Raw genomic sequence first — 23485 nt, forward strand, 5'->3', positions numbered from 1 at the left:
GTTCAATAGTGAAAACACTTACAAATAAATACACAAACTATGGCCTATCTTAGGTAACTTCTAAACTAGGTAATAAACTACTTCTAGTAATAGAATACAGACCCTTAGAGTAAGGGATCCTAATTAAATAAAATATATACAAATCCTTCAATTAAGGAAACTAATCTCGAAAACTCCCCCACAAGCTAGGGCATGGATGTTTTCCATCCTTAACTTGTCTATTTACTTCTTAAAGTCTTTACCAGGTAGTCCCTTGGTAAGTATGTTTGCAACTTGATTTTCAATGGTTACATAGGGAGTACAGATTAAACAACTATCAAGTTTCTCTTTTATGAAATGTCTATCCACTTCAACATGTTTTGTTCTGTCATGTTGAACTAGATTATGAGCTATGTTGATTGCAGACTTTTTATCACAATATAGCTTCATTGGTCCATCCCATTTCACTTTTAAATCTTCTAAACTAATTTCAGCCATAATAATTCACAAATTCCCAGTGCCATGGCTCGAAACTCATCTTTTGCACTGGATCTAGCCACCACATTATGTTTCTTACTTCCCCAAGTAACTAAGTTTCCTCCAATAAAGGTTTAGTAGCCTAGTTGATCTTCTATCAACTATTAATCCTGCATAGCCTGCATCTGTGTATGCTTCCAGAGTCAATTTCTCCTCTCTTTTCAACATAATTCCTTTGTATGGTGTACCCTTCAAGTACTATAAGATTTGAACTACAGCCCTTAGGTGTGATTCCTTAGGGTTGTGCATGAATTGACTCACAACCCCAACAGCATATGATGTGTATGGTCTAGTGTGTGACAAATATATTAGTCTTCCCACCAGTCTTTGGAATGAATTTCTATCAACTTCCATATCACCCTCCTTTGAGTCTCCAAGCTTGTGATTAATTTCTATGGGTGTTGTTGCTGGTCTACATCCCAATTTTACAGTTTCCTTTAACAAATCCAAAGTTTATTTTTGTTGAGATATAAAAATCCCTTGTTGTGATTATGCCACCTCAATACCAAGAAAGTACTTTAATATTCCTAGTTCTTTCACTTCAAACTCTTTTACAAGGCACTTCTTTAAGTTATCAATTCCTTTTGAATTATTGTCTGTCACAATAATATCATCTACATACACCAACAATATAGTTACTCCCATGATGAAGAGTGTTTCACAAACAGAGTATGATCACCTTGGCTCTGTTTGAAGACTTCTCCTAGCATTACTTTGGTAAATCTCCCAAACCAAGATCTTGAGGACTGTTTTAGTCCATATAGAGCTTTCCTTAAACTGTAAACATTTTTTCCAGTAATCAAAGCAAATCCAGGTGGAATATCCATGTACACTTCTTCCTCAAGGTCTCCATGTAAAAAGGAATTTTTGATGTCAAACTACTGCAGATTTCATCCCTAGATAGCTGATAAAGAAAGTAGGACTCTCACTATGTTCATCTTCTCAATAGGTGCAAATGTTTCATGATAGTCAATCTCATAGGTTTGAGAGTACCCCTTTGCCAACAATCTTGCCTTGTACCTTTCCAAAGAGCCATCTGATTTGTATTTTACAGTAAAGACCCAAGTCTTTTTTTTTCTAGTGCTCCCATTTCTTCTTTCATAGCCTTTTTACAGTTCTCATTTTCTAATGCCTCTAATGTTGTTTTAGGAATAGTGATATCATTCATGCTAGTAAGGAATGATTTGTGGCTGGGTGAAAGGTTTTTGTAAGTCATAAACAAATAGGAGGGATGTTTAGTGGTACATGTTCTTTTTCCTTTTCTAATGGTAATGGGAAATTCAAAAACAAAAGCAGTGTCATTATGTTCAGAGGTAGTTAAAACATTTTCATTATCATTATGTTCAGAATAAGTTTCAGGATGTACCTCAAGCTATATAGGAATAGGAGTATGAGCAGAAGAAGGGAATCAATCATTCTGGAGAAGGGAATCAATCATTCTGTATAAGTGTCTTCCTCCTCGAATAGGTCCTCAGGGGACAAGTAGTATCTTGAATATTGGGATGTGATATGTTAATGACTGGTTGAGGAGTTTGAGGAGAAGATGAAGTAGGAATAGGAGAAAATGGCTGACCAGAATGTATTTCTGCAGTAGGAGGAGTAATAGGAGGTTGATCAAGAAGGGGCTGTAAAAAAAGGTTTGTTTCTGCTTCCTTATCTTCTCTTAAAGATATCTCCCCTGAAGATAAGAAACAGTAAAATAACTCTCCTTTTTTAACAAAAGTAACATCAACAAAAATATAGAATTTTCTAGTAGGCTCTTACACCATGTCGAAGTTTTTTTTTTATTGTTCAACAGTGAAAACACTTACGAATAAATACACAAACCTAGGGACTATCTTAGATAACTTCTAAACTAGGTAATAAATTACTTCTAGTAACATAATACAGACCCTTAGAGTAAAGGATCCTAATCAAATAAAATATTTACAAATCCTTCAATTAAGGAAACTAATCTCTGACAGGCACTTACTAAAGCAATCGGATTGTTTGGTCGAGCTTGAACAGCACGCTGATAACAAACAATAGCTTCCTGAGGCATTCTGAAAGCCTGGAAAGAAACAGATATCATGTTTTTCTTTCTCCAATACAAGAACGGTCCAGGCACTGGCAGAAACAAAACATTATCAGCACAAGGCAAGATGGCTTACCTTATAAATATTCCCAAGATTTAAATAGGCATCAGGGAATGTGGGTTTAAGTTTAACCGCTCCCTACAATTTCAAATTAGCAAATTAGACCATCAGTATTGCAGCACATAAAATAACTTAAGGACTAAAATCGGTTTAAGGAAGGGGGGAGGAGGGGGATGGAGATTATATCTCGTGGAAAATTATTAAAAGAGCAGCAGCACACGAAAAATTGACCATGTAATTAGGAAATAAAAATACTGAATTTTGACAAAGAAAACAAAAAAAGAAAAAATGGCGGGAACAATGCGTACCTTGTAATACTGAAGGGTTCGATTTAAGTCGCCAGAATCCATGAACAGACCCGCAAGATTTGACCATGCAATAGCAAAAGTAGGCTGTATCCGTAGAGCCTCAATATGGCAACTGTATACCTGCACAAAGCATGAGTTCTGACAATTCCAATATCTAAAGATGAAGTTATAACAAGAGAAACCATTATCTGAGCCCCGGACTGGATAACAAGTTCATATTTGTATCGAAATGTGACATCAAGAAACCAATCCAGTGATTCCATGTGGTACTTTTATGGATCGACTGTGTGTTGTACTGACATAGGGTGTTACAATATTTGGCCATTAGAGTGGATGGCGAGGAAGTATCAACCCTGAAACAAATCTCTCAGGCTTTTAAAAAATAGATCCGAAATAGTTACGGTGAAGTAAAACCTATCCCGGTTAAGAGGCTTGGGGCGAAACTTAAGAAGCTGTGTGTAGCCTCGAGGAAACAGAATAAGAAATTTGGGCAGCAATCAAATCGGCGGATGGCTGAGGGCCCCGGGTCCAGATGGATTCAATTTGGATTTTTTCAGAAAAATTTAGAGGTTCACTAAATGGGAAATCTTGGATTTTTTTCTTCAAATTTCTACAATGGAAAGGGCGACGATAAATCCTTCAATCAATCTTATATTGCGTTAATCTCGAAGACTAAAACCCTTAAAAGCATTGAAGACTTCTGTCCCATTTCGTTGGTGGGTAGCATGTACAAGATACTAGCATGAGTGTTATCCAGAAGGCTAGCTAGATGCATCAATGAGGTAATAAGTGATTGTCAATTTTCCTGCACAGCTGGAAAACAAATTGTGGGTTACGCCCTTATTGCTAACAAGATCCTAGATGACTTGAAAATAAGGAATGTCGAAGCCTTTGTCTTCAAAGCAGACTTTAAGAAAGCCTACGATATTGTGGATTAGGAGTTCCTTGATTTTGTACCGAAGAGTCTGGGGTTTGGTTCGAGATGGAGAAATTGGATCCACATGTGTGTATCCACCGTATCAATTTCTATACTAGTGAATGGAAGCCCGACCAAATGGTTCAAGTCTAAAAAGGTCTCCGACAAGGGTGTCCATTATCTCCCCTGCTGTTCAATATAGTCGGGGAGGTTTTAAACGCGTTGTTGAACAAAACCGGAGAAGTTGATTTGATTAGAGGTGTGCAAGTTGGCTCAGGCATCGCGCAAATTATCCCACATTCAGTTCGTTGATGACCTCATTGTTTTTACCGAGGCAGAACAATGGTCAATCAGAAATACCAAGAGTGTTCTCAAGCTTTTCAAAGTTGCATCCGGATTGAAACTAAATTTGTGGAATTCGAAGTTGTATGGAATCAACTTCCCTGACAGCAGCTGTTTTTACAGGCAGAAGAAATTAAATGCGGTGTTGACAACTTCCCAACCACATATCTTGACCTCCCTCTGGGCTTCACTAGGAACTCGGTAGATTTGTGGGATCCAGTTCTCCAAAAATTTCAGTCTAGACTTGATGGTTAGAAAGGGAAGTTATTTCATTTGGCGTTCGAATAACCATGGTAAAATCAGTATTGTCCATTTTGCCTGTTTATTTTCTCTCTTTTTCTGATGCCAGCGTCGGTAGCTGTTAAACTGAATAAAATGATCGCTAGCTTCTTACAGAGTCCGAAGTCTAGTAGGGCCATACATTGGGTGAAGTGGAAAACCGCTTGCTGACAAAAAGAGATTGGTGGGTTGGGTTTTTTGATCTGCGGTAAAAAAATAGATCCTTGCTGAAAAAGTGGATTTGGAGATATGGTAACGAGAAAACAAGCTTATGGAGGCAAGTGGTTGCTAAATATGGTTTGGACCGGAGGTTGTTTCCGCCTAGTCATATTCATCTGAGAAAATCTTCGTGGCTTTGGAGGATTTTAATCGAACCTCTATTTAAGGATGATGACCCTTTCTCTAAAAACCTTTCTTGTCCGGTGGGTGATGGGTGTAGCATTGAGTTTTGGGACGATCTATGAACAGAAGTTTTGTCCCTTAAAACAGCTTTCCCGAGGATTTATAGTATTGCGATAAAAAAATCGAGGAAAGTAAGTGAGTTTAAGGCGATAATTAATGGCCGCTAGTTATGGAACGCTGAAGTTAGGCGATCACTTTTCGATTGGGAACTTAATAGCTGGGAGGAGTTCTTATCCCTACTTGACAAAGCAGTGAGCAATTTCGCCGTCTCAGATCGACTATTATGGAACAATCATCCTATCAGGTCATACTCTTCAGGTCATTTCGGTGACTGTGTTTCCCATTTAAGAACTGAAAAAGAGGTTTGCTGGAAGCTGGTTTGGGCTAACCTCGCCCTTCCCAAGGTGGAAGCCTTTGTTTGGAAGGTTATCCATCAAAGAGTACCCACGGTTGTAGAACCATCCAAAAGGGGTGTACCCAATTTGGATTTTGTATCTTGTGCCCTCTGTCACTTAGAGGAAGAAACGGTAAACCACCTTTTTTTTGTCACTATTTAATCGTATGGAGCGTTTGCCAGAAGTGGTGCACCCTCAACAATGTTATCTTTATCATTCCTGAAAATGTAAGTGTCCAATCATCAATTGGAATTCGCTATCCACCAGCAAATACAAGAGTTCACATGGTGTTCTTCAAGATCAGGGGCGGAGCTTAGTGACCCTTGCCCCTGATAAAATTTGTATATTTTCTTGTTAAAATTTGTATATTTAGTATAATTTTAGTCTAATAGTATTTTAATTCATATAAAAATAAATATTTAAATTAAAAAATATAATAATTTATTTAATATTTAATCAACTAAGGAACGAACTAAAGAAGGATAATCTCATGTTCTCAAAATTTTTGGTCTAATAACAATTTAGATCATTGTAATTTTAAATATTAGATAAATTAGGTGTTATCTTGTGAATTTTGAGTTTTTTTTTTTTTTTATAAATCTAGGGTGAATACAAGGTAATATTTGTACAAAGACTCCAAATATTTAACAATGAACGCTCATACCCCTATATACGCAGTGCTCGAACTTGAGACTTTAAAGACAATAACAATCCCTTAATCACTAAGTTAGCTTGATTCGTGCTGAAGTTTTCGTTTAAATACCTAATAAATCTTTATAATTTTTTTAAAATATTTTAATATTTTGGCTGCTGTTAATATTTAGTTCAAGATTTTTTCATCAATTTGGCTCTGTATAAATAAAGTGGTTTTCAATAATAAAGTGTGGGATTGGGAGTCCATATTAGAGTCGGCCTGCTTAGAATAAGGTATTGGTGCAAAAGTAAATGGCCGCAAACGTTCATCTCTATTTCGGACTTCTTGAGTTACCCTTCGGGTGTTTTGAGATTGGCTTAATCTCTACTAGGTGTAGGTCTACTGCAAATTTCGATGGGATCTGCTGGTTGTTAAGTGTTTTCTATTACAGTTGTGCTCCATTCAGCATGCCATGTCTTTCGATTATTTCCTTGGTTGTTGTGTTGTGGCCTTGGCCTGTTCTGGATTAGTTGTGTTTTTTAAGGCTTCATTTGCCACTGCCCTGTTAATGCTGGCTTTAGTCTGTTGTGTTTTGGGATGTTAGATTCCTGATTTCCAATTGCTTTGTTTCAGCGATAGTATTTTGCTGATGGATCCAACACTTCTGTCGAGGTTTTCTTTGCTTAAATATGTTGTTGGATGGAAGTGCAAATTTGGTGGCTTATTTGGGACTGTTTGGCTGTTGGGAAATAAACGAGAACGAGTAATTTCTCTATAATCAGATTAGTGAGAATGCGAAATAAAAGCGGAAAATAATACCCGAAATTGATAACGGAGTTCAGCCAATTTTGCCTACGTCTCCGGACTGCTGCAGATCTTTTATTAAAGAGAAAATTTACAGGTGTTTACAAAACACTCACTACTCACAAGAAAGCTCTCTAATATTGGGAGAAAAAATGATTTGGGATGATTTTGAAGCTAAATGAGCTAGGGTATTTATAGTTGAAGCTTAGGGACTAATCTTTGAAAATACCCTAAAGTGCAATGACCAAAATTACATTTTTCCAATTTTTATTTCAATCAAAGTGGCTGCCTAACTTTGAATTATAAGCAGCCCCATAATGCTTCCAAACCGCCGGCTGCCAAATGCATCAATTCAACCCTTGCTGCCATGCATTTCAATTTTTGCGGCAAAGAATTATTAATTCAACTTTCAACAATCTCCCAATTAAAGACTGATCTTAATTTGTCTTCATACCTTGATCAATGCAACAGCATTTTTGGTCTTGCTACTCTAGCATGTCAACTGAAGCTAAACACAACTTCAATTTGTCCGTAGTTACCGTCTTTGTCAACATGTTTGTCGGATTTTGGTTCCACTAATCTTTTCAAGTTTCAAAATCCCATCTTCCAGAAGAGACCGGATAAAATGATATCGCAATTGTATGTGCTTCATCTTGTAATGAAAAGACGAATTCTTTGCTAGATGGATAGCACTTTGACTATCACAATACAAGACATTGTTTTCTTGTTTCTTGCCTAACTCTTCCAAGAAACTTTGGAGCCAAACCATCTCCTTGCTGGCTTCCGTAACAACGACATATTCTGCTTCAGTTGTGGAAAGAGCAATTATCTTCTGTAGTTGAGAAACCCAACTCACTGCAGTACATCCCAGAGTATAGACAACCCAATAGGATTTATGCAAGATACTAGAAGTCTGTTAAGGAATCATTTCAAGATCTGAGAATGTTCGAGTAAGAAATTAAGCATAGGATCTCTAAACTATATTTATTTTCGTTAAGAGTTAATACCAAAATATCTAGGTGCGAAATTACAAAAATGCCCTTAAGAGGTGAAAATAATCCAAGTTGACTCTGAATGAGAGAGTAACCTGAGAATTTGTTTTTAAACCGATAAATTACTGATTTGATTATTGAGATCCTACCTTTGTATGAAAAATTTCTGAAAATTCGTTAGTAACATTTGAAAAGACATTTAACATGGAAATTACCAAATTGAGTAAATACCTGAAGAATGATTTATAGAAGGTGCTTTTTGGTCAGAATTGTTTGGAATGACTGAAGTAAGTGATAAGATTAAATTAAATAATAAGATCGGATGTAAGGAAATGATGAAAATACATTGCATCTATAAAATGACTAAAATACCCCTGGAATGGAATGACTCAATAATGTCACCAAGCTCAGGAATGAATAGATATACTCAAGCTTGAAATGAATAGAAAAATGTTGAGAACCAAAATAACCAAAATGCCCTTATGGACTAGACTATGTAAATGTTTTGGATTAAATAAGAAATCCAAATAAACGTAGGTGTTGTACTACCCTTAAAAGTTATGGAACACAACTTAAGTGAGTAGATCAACCCTAATGCTATGTCTATATCTGAATGGCATAGATATCACTTGAATGTGTGTTCGTCTTCTCAAGTTTGGATATATGATAATTCTGGAAGTATTTTCCTCAGATCAACTCTAGAACGCATTTGGTACTAAGAAGTGGATATTCGTGAAATAAATCAATCACGACACAAAATAATGATTTTAGTAAATGACCAAAGTGAACTAAACGAAGTACAACATGTATCCGAAATTCATAAGCATCAGAATTACTCGGAAAGACTCTGAAGTAACTGGATATTGATTTGACTACTAAATGAACCGAGTAACTTTAATGACTGAGAATTTAGTAAGTGATTGAATGAGTATGAGAACTCCAATGATATTGCATGATGTATGATTACTATGGGTTATGAACCAAGAATTAAATACGTTGACAATTCGTGATATTGTTTCCATGTGGATAGGAATAAAGATTATTTGGATTCTCTATTGCTTCCTTTAGATGTATTCATCGATGATTTTGAAAATGATCTATAACCAAGAATTATTGGTATTAAAGTTCGAATATCCTGGAAGGGCAATGATTTGACCAAATGAAATACATCAGTTTTAGGATTTATTGATATTCTATCGATTAACATGGATGGTAAGTGCCATGAATCTTCGTTCCTACTTTATCAGCTCAAATTACTTTGGTCGTATTTGAACACTTTCTGAGATATATGAATCATAAAGGAATTCGAAAGTATCAACCTTAAATGGTTGATTAGATTGATTATTAATTGATTCTCTTCAATATGATCTTATTCCTGGAATCCGACCAAATTTCATAAGTTTCGTGTTATCTATACTGATAACTACAATAGCCTCTGAAAAATAATTGGATTCTCTAGTGTGTTCCTATGTACTACATAATTGTTTTATTTGTTTTGAAACATACGTTAAAATCTATGATTTACTATTTATTGATACACTGACTTACCGGTGATTTTTTAGGGACTATGACTGATATATGATTATTGGTTTTCATTGATATATGATAACGATGATTACAAATTTATAGAAATTATGCTTACTGCATAAATTGTATTTTGAAATATTGATTTTGAATGGATTGAATTACGGAGTATAGCTCTGATCAAGCTGGTAAACCTTACGGACCTAATGTGACTCTTGGGTAGGCTCACGGGCCCCAAGATGCTCCATTAGGTTGGCTCCCTTTGTTGTGTGCTTAGGGTAAGCCCTACGGACTTACGGACTTAAGGATACAAGCCCCAAAGCCTATCCTTAGGTTGGCTTCCTTTTTGCTGTTTGATTAAGGTAAGCCTATGGACGTATTTCTGGGAACTGTGGATGGTGTATAACAGAAAGGTTTAAGATACGAGTTTCAAAAGTTAAACTTCATTATGATTTTATGATGATTTATTGAACTATCATTTGATAAGTATACCTATTATGATTTTATTGTATTGTTGGAACACACTAGACATCCTATTCGATCTCCTGAAAATTCATACTATGAATGCTTCCTATGACCTAAGATCTTCATGGCTTCTACTTGATGAATCACCAGTGGAACTCCAGATTATATCTTGCAAATCGGAATATGTCTGATTCAATAAGGAAATTATATGGCTTTCCAATTATCTACATGTTATGTACATCAATTGGCAGTTTGTATTATTGAGCTTTTCGAAGCTCACTCTATTACTCACCACTGCAGGTTAAAAGAATTGTACCAGTACAGCTATCAACATCAGTAATGGAGCTCTTCCGGCATTGTTTGCAGAGTATGGTACATGTGATTAGGGGAAGGTAATTGTATTTTATTATATATATGAGTCTAAAAATATGGTTATTTTTTAATATTGATAAATCATTTTATTGGTTTACATGTTTTATAAAAGTTTTAAATTTTCTGATATTTTTACGGTGGGTCGCTCCGGTAGCCCTAATGTGACACTTCAGATTGGATCAGGTTATCTGCATCGGTCTGAGGGGGTTACATTTAATGGTATCAAAGCTTTGGTTTGAGTCAAAATTTTCATGATAGACCGGCCAATCAAATTTTAATAAAGATGTATGATCGTAAATCTCTGAGCCGGAACTCCAAGATTGAGTCATTATTTGTAACGAGCAAATTTAAGTTTCTATCCGTTAAGGCTCTATCTTTGCATAAAGGAATACCAGTAATGTCTATCTGAATTTTGTGAGGTACCTTATGAGCGATGTGATAGTTACTCATCTGAGAAATTCCGATCCAACTCCAGAAATGAAATTGGGAGATGTTATCGCTCTATGATTCTATTCTCGTAACCAAGGCTTAATTGTTTCTGCAGGGATAAATTTGTTATGATTATTATATTGGATTGAGGAAAAGTTCTAGTAAGAATGTATGCTCAGCTGGTTAAGGATTAGTAAAGAACTCGCATTTTTGTAAAAGCTACTTGAAGATATGTAAGAATTGATGAAAGTTTTATTTCTGTAATTATGTGACATTAATGAATTTCGAGGATGAAATTCTTTTAAGGTGGGAGAATTATAATACCCTAATTTAGGGGCTAAATTTTAGAATTATAAAGTGGTGAATTTAATTCGTATTTTTGGAAGAAATTGGGGATTAAATTGTAAAATCATAAAGTTGGTATACCATTTTAAGAAGTGCAGGAAGTTCAGTGACTAAACTCATGGTTTACCCATTTTTTATTTTGGGAGAATTATAAACCCCCATTCTCGTATGTTTTTTGGAAAAAATATTTCCAGATTTTCCTCTCCAACAACCCTCCTTTCAACTCCAATCTACTCGCCGTCCGACCTCCAATTGATGAACCGAAACCACCAACATGTTCGTTGTTGACCGAAGAACAAAACCTCTTAAACCTTTCGTTATGAATCATCTTCGTTCGTCGTTAATTTCAGCTGGAAGTATTGTCAGTATTAACTCGATTTCTGTTGGTTTTTCGACTATTCACGACGATCTGGCTATCCGTTTTCGACACCTCCTGCACCATCGTGTTCCTTGTACCGTTTCGAGTCTACCGGTGTCTTCCGTTTCTCTGTCGTCGTCGACGCGTGGAGGGGTGAGAAAGTTAAAGTTTTCGATGCTTCGGAATCAAGCTCTCCACCGTTCAAAATTGTGAACCGAGCTTTGTAAGTGCCTCAAAATTGCTTAAAATAATTTTTAGGAATTTTTCGGGACTTTTCCAACACCGTATCACTGTTCACGCGCCGCACGCGCCACCACCCGAGAGTGGGCATCGTCTGGGTGTGAATTTTGTAATTAACTTATATTTGGGTGCTATTTGTGTAAAATTCGGGTGTTAGTTTTGTAAATATTTGCAGAAGGTGGCTAATTTTTTAATTAATTTCGGTTAAGTGATATTGGTGTAAAATGGTCGACTGTTGAACTCGTTGACCGTTGACCGACGTTGACCGACCGTTGAACGACCTTTGACTTTGACCGAATATACATATTATGACGTTTTTTGATGTCCTAAATCCGTTTTAGGGTCTGTTTCGCCAAATTAGAACATGTTAAGTTGGTTTTCACTGATTTATCAATCGATCCGATCCGTTTTTCAGAATTAAGCTCCGTTTTTTATGTAATTTCTGTTAATATGCATCTGAGGAATTATTGGAAGTGGAATTAAGGATCGAGGACATTCGAATTGAATTTAATGGTCGATCAGTATGGCACGAAAATCGAGTTAATACTTTAATACATCTTTATGCTTATTAGAATATGTTGATATTGGTAAATGCATTAATAAGATAATATTGGTCTCATGTGTGTAGTTAATTAATTTCTACACTCGATCCGAATACGATAAAAATTCGGTAACTTATTATGGTTCAGATGACTTTTATAAGAAATTGATGGATTGTTAGAATTAAAATTTCAAGTTCTATGTTTAGTGATAAAGGAATCAGTTTGGATCTGTAACATATAATTTATTTCAACAAAGGTACTTGGATGGAAAATTATGAGAATATTCTGATAGGATAAAATTACGGAAATACCCTTATGTTGTAAGATGACAGGAATTATCCCTGGAAGTTGATTAATAACTCTGAAAGGATATATTGATCTAATAAAACTATAGATGTGCATAAGAAATGTTAGTTTGCTTAGAAAATTTGGATAATCAATTTTTAACCCAATAAGGTTTATACAAGATACTAGAAGTCTATTAAGGAATCATTTAAAGATCCGAGAATGTTCGGGTAAGAAATTAAGCGTAGGATCTCTAAACTATATTTATTTTCGTTAAGATTTAATACCAAAAGTATATGTGTGCAAATTTATGAAAATACCCTTGAGAGGTGAAAATAGTCCAAGTTGACTCTGAATGAGAGAGTAACATGAGAATTTGTTTTTAAACCGATAAATTACTGATTTGATTATTGAGATCCTACCTTTGTATGGAAAATTTCTGAAAATTCGTTAGTAACATTTGAAAAGACATTTAACCTGGAAATTACCGAATTGAGTAAATACTTAAAGAATGATTTATCGAATGTGCTCGTTGGTCAGAATTATTTGAAATGACTAAAGTAAGTGATAAGATTAAATTAAATAATAAGATTCGACGTAAGGAAATGATGGAAATACATTGGATCTATAAAATGACCAAAATACCCCTAGAATGGAAATGACTCAAGAATGTCACCAAGCTTAGAATGAATGGATATACTCAAGCTTTGAAATGAATAGAAAAACGTTGAGCACAAAAATAACCTAAATGCCCTTATGGACTAGACTAAGTAAATGTTTTGGATTAAATAAGAAATCCAAATAAACATAGGTGTTGTACTACCCCTAAAAGTTATTGAACACAACTTAAGTGAGTAGATCAACCCTAATGCTATGTCTATATCTGAATGGCATAGATATCACTTGATACGTGTTCGTCTTCTCAAGTTTGGATAGATGATAATTCTGGAATTACTTTGCTCAGATCAACTCTAGAACGCATTTGGTACTAAGAAGTAGATATTCGTGAGATAAATCAACCATGAACACAAAATAATGATTTTAGTAAATGACCAAAGTGAACTAAACGGAAGTACACACTACAAGAAAATATACCTTTAATTACATGCGAACGATGACATACACTAATTTATGACTTGTAAAACAAATGTGCCATTAAAAAAATGTCATGTTTTTAAAAATCTGAACAATTTATGACTTATAATAATGTGTGTCATAGTTAATAGTTATAATCCAAAAAATTTACAAAAACACGGAGTACAGTTTTAAATGTGTGTCATCTTTAGGAGTCGTATTTTAATTTCCCCCCATTATTTTCATCATTTCCCGCTTCTATTCCCCCCTCGTTAATCAATTCTATTTTTCTCTCTGAATTTTTTGGGTTTTATTTTTTTTATGAGGATATTTTCTTAAGTTTCTTGTTTTTTTTGTGGAGATTATAAGCTGATAAAAAGGGGAAAATGTGGGATCTCAATGACTCGTCCTATCAAAAATCGAGAGACAATGAATCCGAGGGTTGTTGTTCGTCGCAGAAGACTTCCGTAGACGGTGATGAAGACAAGGGTAAACGGGTCGGATCCATGTCGAATTCAAGTTCTTTAGCTTTGGTGGTCGAGGATGGATCGGAAGAAGAAGATGGTAAGCGAGTTAAAGCGGGGTTAAAGAATAGAAGTAGCAGGATTTTCGATTTCTTGGTGCCTCATGAAGAAAAAGAAGAAGAGTGCTCCATGGAGAGTGAACCGAACCCGACAGTTCTTCCCTCTCGATAAAGACCAGGAAACGGGTTCTTCTTCAGGGTTCCCCCCTTCTTTTGTTATTTTATTGGCCTCCTTCAATGTCCCATTAATGTTCTTTTATTTTTACTTTCGGGTAAATTCATCTTTTTTTCATTTCTTTCGGTGTATCTTCCATGAAATTCCTACTTTTCATTTCCTTGATGGGTTTCAGGTAAATCCAACTTTTATATTCGTTCTCTAGATGGATTTTTTCTAACACCATCACCATTCAAATGTCCTCTTGTATTTGCATTAGTTGTGTTATTAAAAATCATTTATCTTTTAACATTTAAAATTAACTCCTTGATCTTTGATTGGGAAGTTTTTGCATGATTTAAACTAATCTCCAAATTATGTTATTTATGCTATATATTCCCATGATTTGTAGGTATTATCACAACATTACTCCAAACACCTTGGTGGTCCTAGAGTCGATGGCTGCTCATGGTGTTAGGACTTTGATATATTCTAGTACATGTGCCACATATGGGGAGCCTGAGAAGATGCCAATCACTGAAGAAACCCCACAGGCACGTTGCAAACTTGGTTTTATGCTTGATAACTTTTTAAATTTTTGTTTGAGGCCAAATATTAAAGGATCAACCTTCATCAATTTCTGGATTAATATAGAGTTGTATTACAAGGAAACTGACCTTCATTTTGGAACCAACTCGGGTTCCAATCAATTAATATGGAAAAGCTAAGAAAATGGCAGAAGATATCATCATGGATTTCTCTAAAAATTCTGACATGGCAGTAATGATCCTAAGGTTTTATTTTAGTTTAATTTTAGGAACTTTGAGTTTACTCCATGTTTTCTTTTCTCAATATGCATAATTTTATCAACTTAGCATCCTAGAAGTCTTCCATGCCTTAAACCAAAACTAAGTATTTTAGATCATTATACTTTCTCATTGGAGGGAGTTAGTTGATAAGTTTTCATTGTTCTACCAGCCAACTGCTGCATATATAAGACATACGTACAAGGTTTACATAGTCCTGTTTTTAACACTGTCATTTTGTAGTTCTAGATTACAAGGAAACCATAGAAGGTAGCTTAGTTCAAAATAATTTAGGATTGATGAACTTTGACCTTGAAGGGCTTCTACTATCATATTCAATGTGTAGAGTTCTGACCACAATTGTTGATAGTCTAACAATATGCTCTCCTATTAAAATATTATTATTGTTATTAAAAACTTGAACATTAAAAGGAATTTGGTGAGGTTATGATTCATATATATTTTTGCGAATTTTAGATACTTCAATATGATCGGGTCAGATCCTGAAGGAAGATTAGGTGAGGCTCCCAGACCTGAGTAGCGTGAGCATGGATGAATTTCAGGTGCTTGTTTTGATGCAGCTCGTGGTATTATTCTTGTCTCAAGGTGTGTTATTCCTTTTATCCATTCACTATGATTCTTTAATGATTGATATGTATTTCAGCTACACCTGGGGTCAAGATGTAAACAACTATCATGTACAGAAAATATAGAGAAAACTTCATTATTTTAGGAAGATTGTGAACACCATAGATACTTTCTTGAAGGTCATGTGTATATTGTTGATGTGAAATTGGACAATTTTGTGAATGTATTCTCTTCCTAACAATGGGAAGTGTAAAGAAGTATACTGAAGTGCAAATATGCGTTCAATCAAATCATTGATTTTCTGTGTGTGAGTATCAAGTAAAGTTCATTAGAATCAAAAGTATATATAAGTGATTCTAAAGTTTGGCAGCTGCTAGAAAAAAATCTATGATCATTTATAATGCCTATATTTTCATCTTTTCCTTGAAACAAGTTTGCTATAGATGATGATTTTGCATAACTGGATGCTTTGTGTATCTAATTTAATTTTCTTTTATGCTGACATCACCTTTGCAAGCATCTGCTTAATACGTTAGGCAGATCTTAGAGCTCATTGAAGATTTGAAAGATTTGGACTGAACTATGATTATCTGTCATTCCACATGTTTAACAATGATGCATTTTCTCGAGTGAAAAAGATTGTGTATATGATAAAATAATATGTGTATTAATTACTACAATTGTACTTTGTATGTGCTTTTTGCATGTTTGTTTTATTTTTGTAACTTTTATAATGTTGTCACACCTATCACCCAAGATGTCCATAGTTTTGCCTTTATGGTTTCAAATTGATTTTGTTAAACTTTGTTATGGTTATTGTGATTTTCGTGTAGGTCAAGGGAATGGACTATAAAACACACGACGGGACTTGCATTCGTGATTATATCGATGTTACTGACCTGGTTGATGCTCATGTGAAAGCTCTTCAAAACGCAAAGCCCTATAAAGTGGGAATCTACAATGTTGGCACCGGAAGAGGTAGATCTTTGTGGAGGCATGTAAGAAAGCCACTGGTGAAGATCAAAGTCGACTATCTACCCCGCCGACCTGGAGACTATGCAGAACTGTTTAGTGATCCAACTAAGATAAGGCGGGATCTGAATTGGACAGCTCAATTTAACGATCTCCAAGAGAGTTTACAGATTACATGGAGATGGCAAAGGCGCATCGTGACGGATACACAGCAGCCTCTTAGGTGATAGTTTCTTCTCTTGAGTTTTTCACAGGCATTTTATTTATTATAGCAAATGGCATATCGAAGAGATGGATGATAGTTTCTTCTCTTCATTTTGACAGAACATAATCCCATTATATTTGTATAGGGTTTTGAGGAATCTTATGTGACAAACTTTATTATGTCGTGATATTTTGTATCGACACATATGATTACAATATTTTTGATAACTTAATGTGAATATATTGTGTGCAAATGGATTGCTTATATATAATATGATATATATATTTAGTATTATAAGGCATTAAATGTGATTTAGTTTGATTATTTGTCAATCTACAATATATATATATATATATATATATATATATATTTACGAAATACAATCATGACACGCAATGTAAGTCATACATGTGTGTCATAAATTTATGACACATAAATGTGTGTCATCTTCATTTATGACGGGGGCTTCAATGATACGCAATGAGCGTCATAAATGTGTGTAATAGGTTTATGACACACAATTGCGCGTCATCAAAAATTCATGTCGGTGGCTTCAACGACAGGCATTTGTGTGTCATTCGCACCAATAGATGACGCGCAATGCGCTTCATTAAAGCGGTTTTTTCTACTAGTGACAACATGTATCCAAAACGCAGAAGCATCTGAATTACTCGGAAAGACTCTGAAGTAACTGGGATATTGATTTGACTACTAAATGAACCGAGTAACTTTAATGACTGAGAATTTAGTAAGTGATTGAATGAGTCTGAGAACTCCAATGATATTGCATGATGTATGATTACTATGGAAATGAACCAAGAATTAAATACGTTGATAATTCGTGATATTGTTGCCATGTGGATATAAATAAAGATTATTTGGATTCTCTATTGCTTCCTTTAGATGTATTCAGCGATGATTTTGAAAATGATCTATAAACAAGAATCGTTGGTATTACAGTGTGAATACCCTGGAAGGGCAATGAATTGACCAGATGAAATACATCAATTTTAGGAGTTGTTGATAGTCCGGTCGATTGACATGGATGGTAAGTGAAATGAATCTTTGTTCCTACTTTATCATATCAAATTACTATAGTCGTATTTGAACACTTTCCTGAGATATATGAATCATAGAGGGATTCGAAAGTATCAACCTTAAATGTCAGATTAGATTGATTGTTAATCGATTCTCTTTAATTTGATCTCGTTCCTGGAATCTGACCAAATTTCATAAGTTTTGTGTTATCTATACTGATAACTACAATGGCCTCTGAAAATATTTGGATTCTCTAGTGTGTTCCCTATGTACTACATAATTATTTTATCTGTTTTGAAACATGGTACGTTGAAATCTATGATTTACTGTTTATTGATACACCGACTTACCCGTGATGGTTTATGGACTATGACTGATATGTGATTATTGGTTTTCACTGATATATGATAACGATGATTACAGATTTATGGAAATTATACTTACTGCATAAATTGTATTTTGAAATACTGATTTTGAATGGATTGAATTACGGAGTATAGCTCTGATCAAACTAGTAAACCTTAAGGACCTAATGTGACTCTTGGGTAGGCTCACGGGCCCCAAGATGCTCCATTAGGTTGGCTCCCTTTGCTGTGTGCTTAGGGTAAGCCCTACGGACTTACGGACTTAAGGATACAGGCCCCAAAGCCTATCCTTAGGTTGGCTTCCTTTTTCTGTATGCTTAAGGTAAGCCCTATGGATGCAGTTCTGGGAACTGCGGATGGTGTATAAGAGAAAGGTTTAAACTATGAGTTTCAAAAGTTAAACTTCGTTATGATTTTATGATGATTTACTGAACTATCATTTGATAAGTGTACCTATTATGATTTTATTGTACTGTTGGAACACACTAGACATCCTATTCGATCTCTTGAAAATGTCATACTATGAATGCTTCCTATGAACTAAGATATTCATGGCTTCTACTTGATGAATCACCCGTGGAACTTCAAATTATATCCTGCAAACCGGAATACGTCTGATTCAATAAGGAAATTATATGGCTTTCCAATTATCTGCATGTTCTGTAGCATCAATTGGTAGTTTTGTATTACTGAGCTTTTTGAAGCTCACTCTATTACTCACCAGTGCAGGTTAAAAGAATTGTACCAGTACAGCTATCAACATCAGTAAGGGAGCTCTTCCGGCGTTGTTTGCAGAGTATGGTACATGTGATTAGGGGGCATGTAAATGTATTTTGTTATATATTTGAGTCTGAAAATCTGGTTTATTTTTTAATATTGATAAATCATTTTATTGGTTTACATGTTTAATAAAAGTTTTAAATTTTCCGCTATTTTTACGGTGGGTCGCTCCGGTGGCCCTAATGTGACACTCCAGATCGGATCGGGTGATCCGCATCGGTCTGAGGGGTTACATTTTTAGCTCAAAAAATTAATGAAAGATTATTAAATTTTGTAGATATTTTATATGATTTTAACAGGATTATTAACTTTCTCACACATTTTATTATATTAATTCATTACGACTTCATTTTTGAGTTAATTATTCGATTGACTAAGATTTTTAAAATTCTAGTAACCTTTGAAATAACTTTACAAACATTTGATATAATTTAATGATTTTATTCAATTGAAAGATTACAAATTATCAAGAAGTGAATTCCAACACGAACAACATAATAAATTAATGATCAAGTGAATGGTATGGCAATAGCATACAACAAATGGTATCACACAAGCTTAGGCTGCGCAAATGGAGCTGAACTAAGTCTTGGTGGTGGCGTCCAAAGCCAAGAAGGTGCTGAGATTCATGGGGCTCATGTGTTCGGCTGAACCCTTCAAAATCATGTCAACGATAATCCCATTAGCCCTTTGGGATGGATGGAATGGATCCCAAAAAACATACTCGTCTCTATTCGGGCACAAATTTGATAATGGAGTGCACAATCCCAGGCCATTGTATAGTCCTTGACCACAACAAGCTATCTTTGATGTACTAAAACCTACAAAGAAATTTGTCATTCATACGTTAAAATATTTGTGTTTGGAAATGATATTAAGCTATAATGTTTTACTTACCATAGGCTCCTGGACTACTGATGAAATTAATGGTTTGTTGCTGTGTATTAGCAGCAAGGAAAATAGTTGTACCCAGCTGGCTATTGAGCCCATTAACCATTTCAAGAAGTTGTGGATTATACAATGCCGCTGCTCGTTGCAGCTCCGGGTCACACTGACCACTTGGACTCCTCATTGCCAGTTCTGCAGGAACACACCCCAATGGTCCGGTCCCAGTCACCAGAACCCGACGTGCTCCTAGCTCATACAGTCTCTGCAACATACATGGGTTTCGATCATTCAAGTTCCGGTTGCGATAGCGTTCATTAACTCTATATTCATGATAAACTCGATATGATCGGAATTTGAATGATCGAACGTGACACAGATGAAAGGGTAAGGGATTTTACCATTAGAAGTTTGCTGTACTCAGAGATGAGATATCTAACGTAATCTGGAAGATTGAATTGGCGAGATCTTGCTGAAAATGGCACCAAGTAGTAGTTGTTAACAAAATCATTGCCGCCAACGGTGATGAGGACAAGTGCACCGTTTACCATCCTTTGTGCTTCATCTTCTCCGATAAGGTCGGCCAACCTGGACTGGTATTCTTCAAAGTATTCAAATTGTCTGAACATTCTTATAATGTTTATCTGCCATTTGCCAACATTATAATTTATTTTCAGAAAAAGAATTAGGAAAATGGATTTGAAAGGATTATGGAAAAAGAAATTTGAGGACTTACAAATTGGATTCCAGTGTCATTGAGGATTCCAATACCGGCAGAAGCGAAGTTGGCACCCACAAGTAGCTTATCTCCATTAAGTTCTGGACTCAAATATGGCAATGTAGGCTCTGATTCAAGTGCATCACCTGATTTGCATTACACATTTTAACTCATTTCATTTAGCATTATACGAGTCTATGTTATCCCAACTCAAAATAAGTATCAGAAATGATAAAACCACAATGAAGAAAAAGAGCAGAAGCCCTAACTGATGAAATCAGGAATGTTTTTTCCATTGGAGAAACGGCCGGTGGGGCGATGGCTAGGAGTATCGATGCCATAAGGAGGTGAGTCGGCTCGAGCAGTGGTGTCGAGATAATCGTTATTGCCATTATCAACCAGAGAATCACCAAATACGAAAAAGGCCCTGCCAGCAGCCTCAACATGAGTGGTTGAAATTGCCATGAAAAGGCCTAAAACCATCCATGAAACAACAACTGAACTTGCCATGGAATTAGAAAACAAAAAGGAAGAACACAAACAAAGACAGTTCTTTATGGGAGATTTTGTCTTTGCATGTGAATCTCAAAGAATAGGCACTGCTTATATACAGGCAGGCCTTGTTGTCAAAGGAGAATAACATGGCCTACACAATCAAAGCCAATACTTTTTCGAACTGAAGATTTTTCAATTTCCAGAAGTAAAAATAAGTATGATGGATATAATTCAATATTTGAGGCTTGTAAATGGGTTAGGTTTGCCAGAACATGATTTCTGGTTCTCATGTGCTTAACAATTAATCCTTTAAACTCTTTGATTTTTTCCAATTTATTTTTCAGCTACCTCATGTATAGTCATATGGGGCACTAAAAGTTGTTTTAAATGAGATTATCTTTCAAGATATAAAATGGACCAACACAAAAATAGTATAATTAAAACAATATGATATTATCTATATATAAAATTAATTTTAATTTTTTGTTACAAACAAGTTATTGAACAAAGCTTATTTGAGACTAACGAGTGTTGATACAAGTGTTTGGGATTCAAGGATTTGAGCTTATTCAAATTCTACCACCGTCACTTTTAGTGGATAATCTATAAATTCTTATGTAAATTTCAATTGAGTTTTAGGTACACATGGACCTTGGATTAAGAGAATCACCCCTGATCTAAACTTTTATGTACTACAAGAAAATAAAGATTATTTCAGAACGAAGAAGAAGAGGGAAGAAAAGGAATCTCACGCCTAAAATGAGGCTAATTTGTTCATCTTAGCTTAAGAAAATAAGGGAAATGTATCCAAAGGATTTTTATCTTTAACTATAGGAAGGACACGCTTACCCTACCTTGTACGTACCTAGAAGTTCATATGGGCATCCAAATTTTGACCTATACAAAGAATTGCTTGTAGTATATATAATAATTTATGTATTTATATCATATTTTTATATATCATATTAGTTATGCTTACGTTAAAAAAATTACATAAGACTGTTCAAAAAACATTTAAATTAGGAGTTATGATTAAATTGTAAAATATATCTTTTATTATTTTTAAGTTAAAAATAAATTATAATTTTTAATGTTTGAAATGATAAAAAGATGGTTTAAGGGTTATTTTTGCTTGTAATCTCAAAATATCAATTTTATCTTATATTTTTAATTTCATCAAGTTAACCTTTAAATTACTCAAATAATTTTATCCTTTAATCAATGGAAGTGTTATTAACCATTATTTTTAGGCAGTAAAATGAAATATACTTTTAAGAAATGTATAAAATGATAGGCCCACATCCCATTATATATATATATATATATATATAGATGGAGCATCGAATAAAAAAATTAGTGCTAATAAAGATCTTTGAGCCACTTGGTTATATTTAAGCATCCAAATAAAGTCGTATAAATGTGCAGTGACCGAACTACTTGAAGACTTAGGTGTCATGGTTCTCAAATATATATTATATATATCTCGTTTGCCTTTTTTAATCTTTTAATGAATTTTATTTGATCTTTTAGCATTTGATAATAAACTGTCTAAATTATATATATAAGGATAGGGTAACAACTAAAAAAATTTATAGGGTTTAAGATCATTGGATGATTATAAATTAATAGTTGAAATTATTCACATTATTTATTTATTTATTTTGTAGAAATTTCTCTATTTTGAACTTTTAATATAAATCATAAATTAATATAAAATATTTATATAATATATTAAATTAAATTAAAATAAGTTCTCTCAACTAAAGGGGCATCTTTAAAAAATCCTTATGGAAAACCTAGCCCCACAAACCCCGGAGGATAGCTTATCAAAGAAAGCCCGCCGACTTGATGAAGAACCACCGAACACAGTCGGCAATGCTTCACACAGTATGGATGTCGAAGTGGCCAGCAAAACTACTTCAGTTATCCCACCTGCTCCAACCTCCTATCGTGACACCCTCATTAAAGACAACCCTAAAGAACCTTTGATCAATAATGAAATTTTGGATGAGGAAGATGTTGAAGTCTTTGAGGATGATACAGTTTGTGGAGTCGTTGATGGTTTAATCTCTATTGATTTCTCAGACCGGGTCCAAGCCATAACCAATAAAAGTTTTGATCAGACCGCTGTGGTGAAGCTACTTGGGAGGCGTATTGGCTACACAACTCTTTGGAATAAACTTTATGATCTATGGAAGCCATCTCAGCTCTTTCGTCTCATTGACATAGAGAACGACTATTTTCTTGTTTCGTTACGAACACGCTCAGATTTATTGACTGCCTTCTCCGATGGTCCATGGATAATCTTTGGACACTATTTAGCCGTTGAATTGTGGTCACCGGATTTTACCTCCTCACATTTGTTCCCTAGTAAAATTGTGGCTTGGATTCGCCTTCCGGGATTACCGGTAACCCTATATAAACGTAGCCTTATCATTAAAATTAGTGAATGCATTGGGAAGGTTGTTAAAATTGAATATCAAACGGAAACTGGTTGTCGAGGACGTTTTGTAAAAATGGCGGTGAGTGTGGACCTGAAAAAATCGTACATCAATGGGTGTATCCAGATCGTCAAATATGAATCGCTACCTATAATCTG

The 23485-nt window shown here is 34.9% G+C and overlaps 1 protein-coding gene and 1 pseudogene across 1 annotated transcript; one reads left to right on the forward strand and one right to left on the reverse strand.

The window, feature by feature from the left end:
- The first annotated feature begins 14452 nt into the window (after positions 1-14452).
- Positions 14453-16623, forward strand: LOC120121508 (annotated as a pseudogene).
- A 2636-nt stretch (positions 16624-19259) lies between these two features.
- LOC120121505 (GDSL esterase/lipase At5g33370-like) lies at positions 19260-21043 on the reverse strand. Its single transcript, XM_039140849.1, has 5 exons — positions 20661-21043; positions 20410-20537; positions 20075-20317; positions 19686-19938; positions 19260-19609 (listed from the first exon to the last, which is right to left on the reverse strand). The coding sequence occupies exons 1-5, from the start codon at positions 20899-20901 to the stop codon at positions 19371-19373; spliced, it is 1104 nt and encodes a 367-aa protein (XP_038996780.1). The 5' UTR covers positions 20902-21043; the 3' UTR covers positions 19260-19370.
- Positions 21044-23485: the final 2442 nt, after the last annotated feature.

This window comes from Hibiscus syriacus, unplaced genomic scaffold, assembly GCF_006381635.1.
Source record: "Hibiscus syriacus cultivar Baekdansim isolate YM2019G1 unplaced genomic scaffold, ASM638163v2 tig00110374_pilon, whole genome shotgun sequence".
NCBI classification, from domain to species: Eukaryota; Viridiplantae; Streptophyta; class Magnoliopsida; order Malvales; family Malvaceae; genus Hibiscus; species Hibiscus syriacus.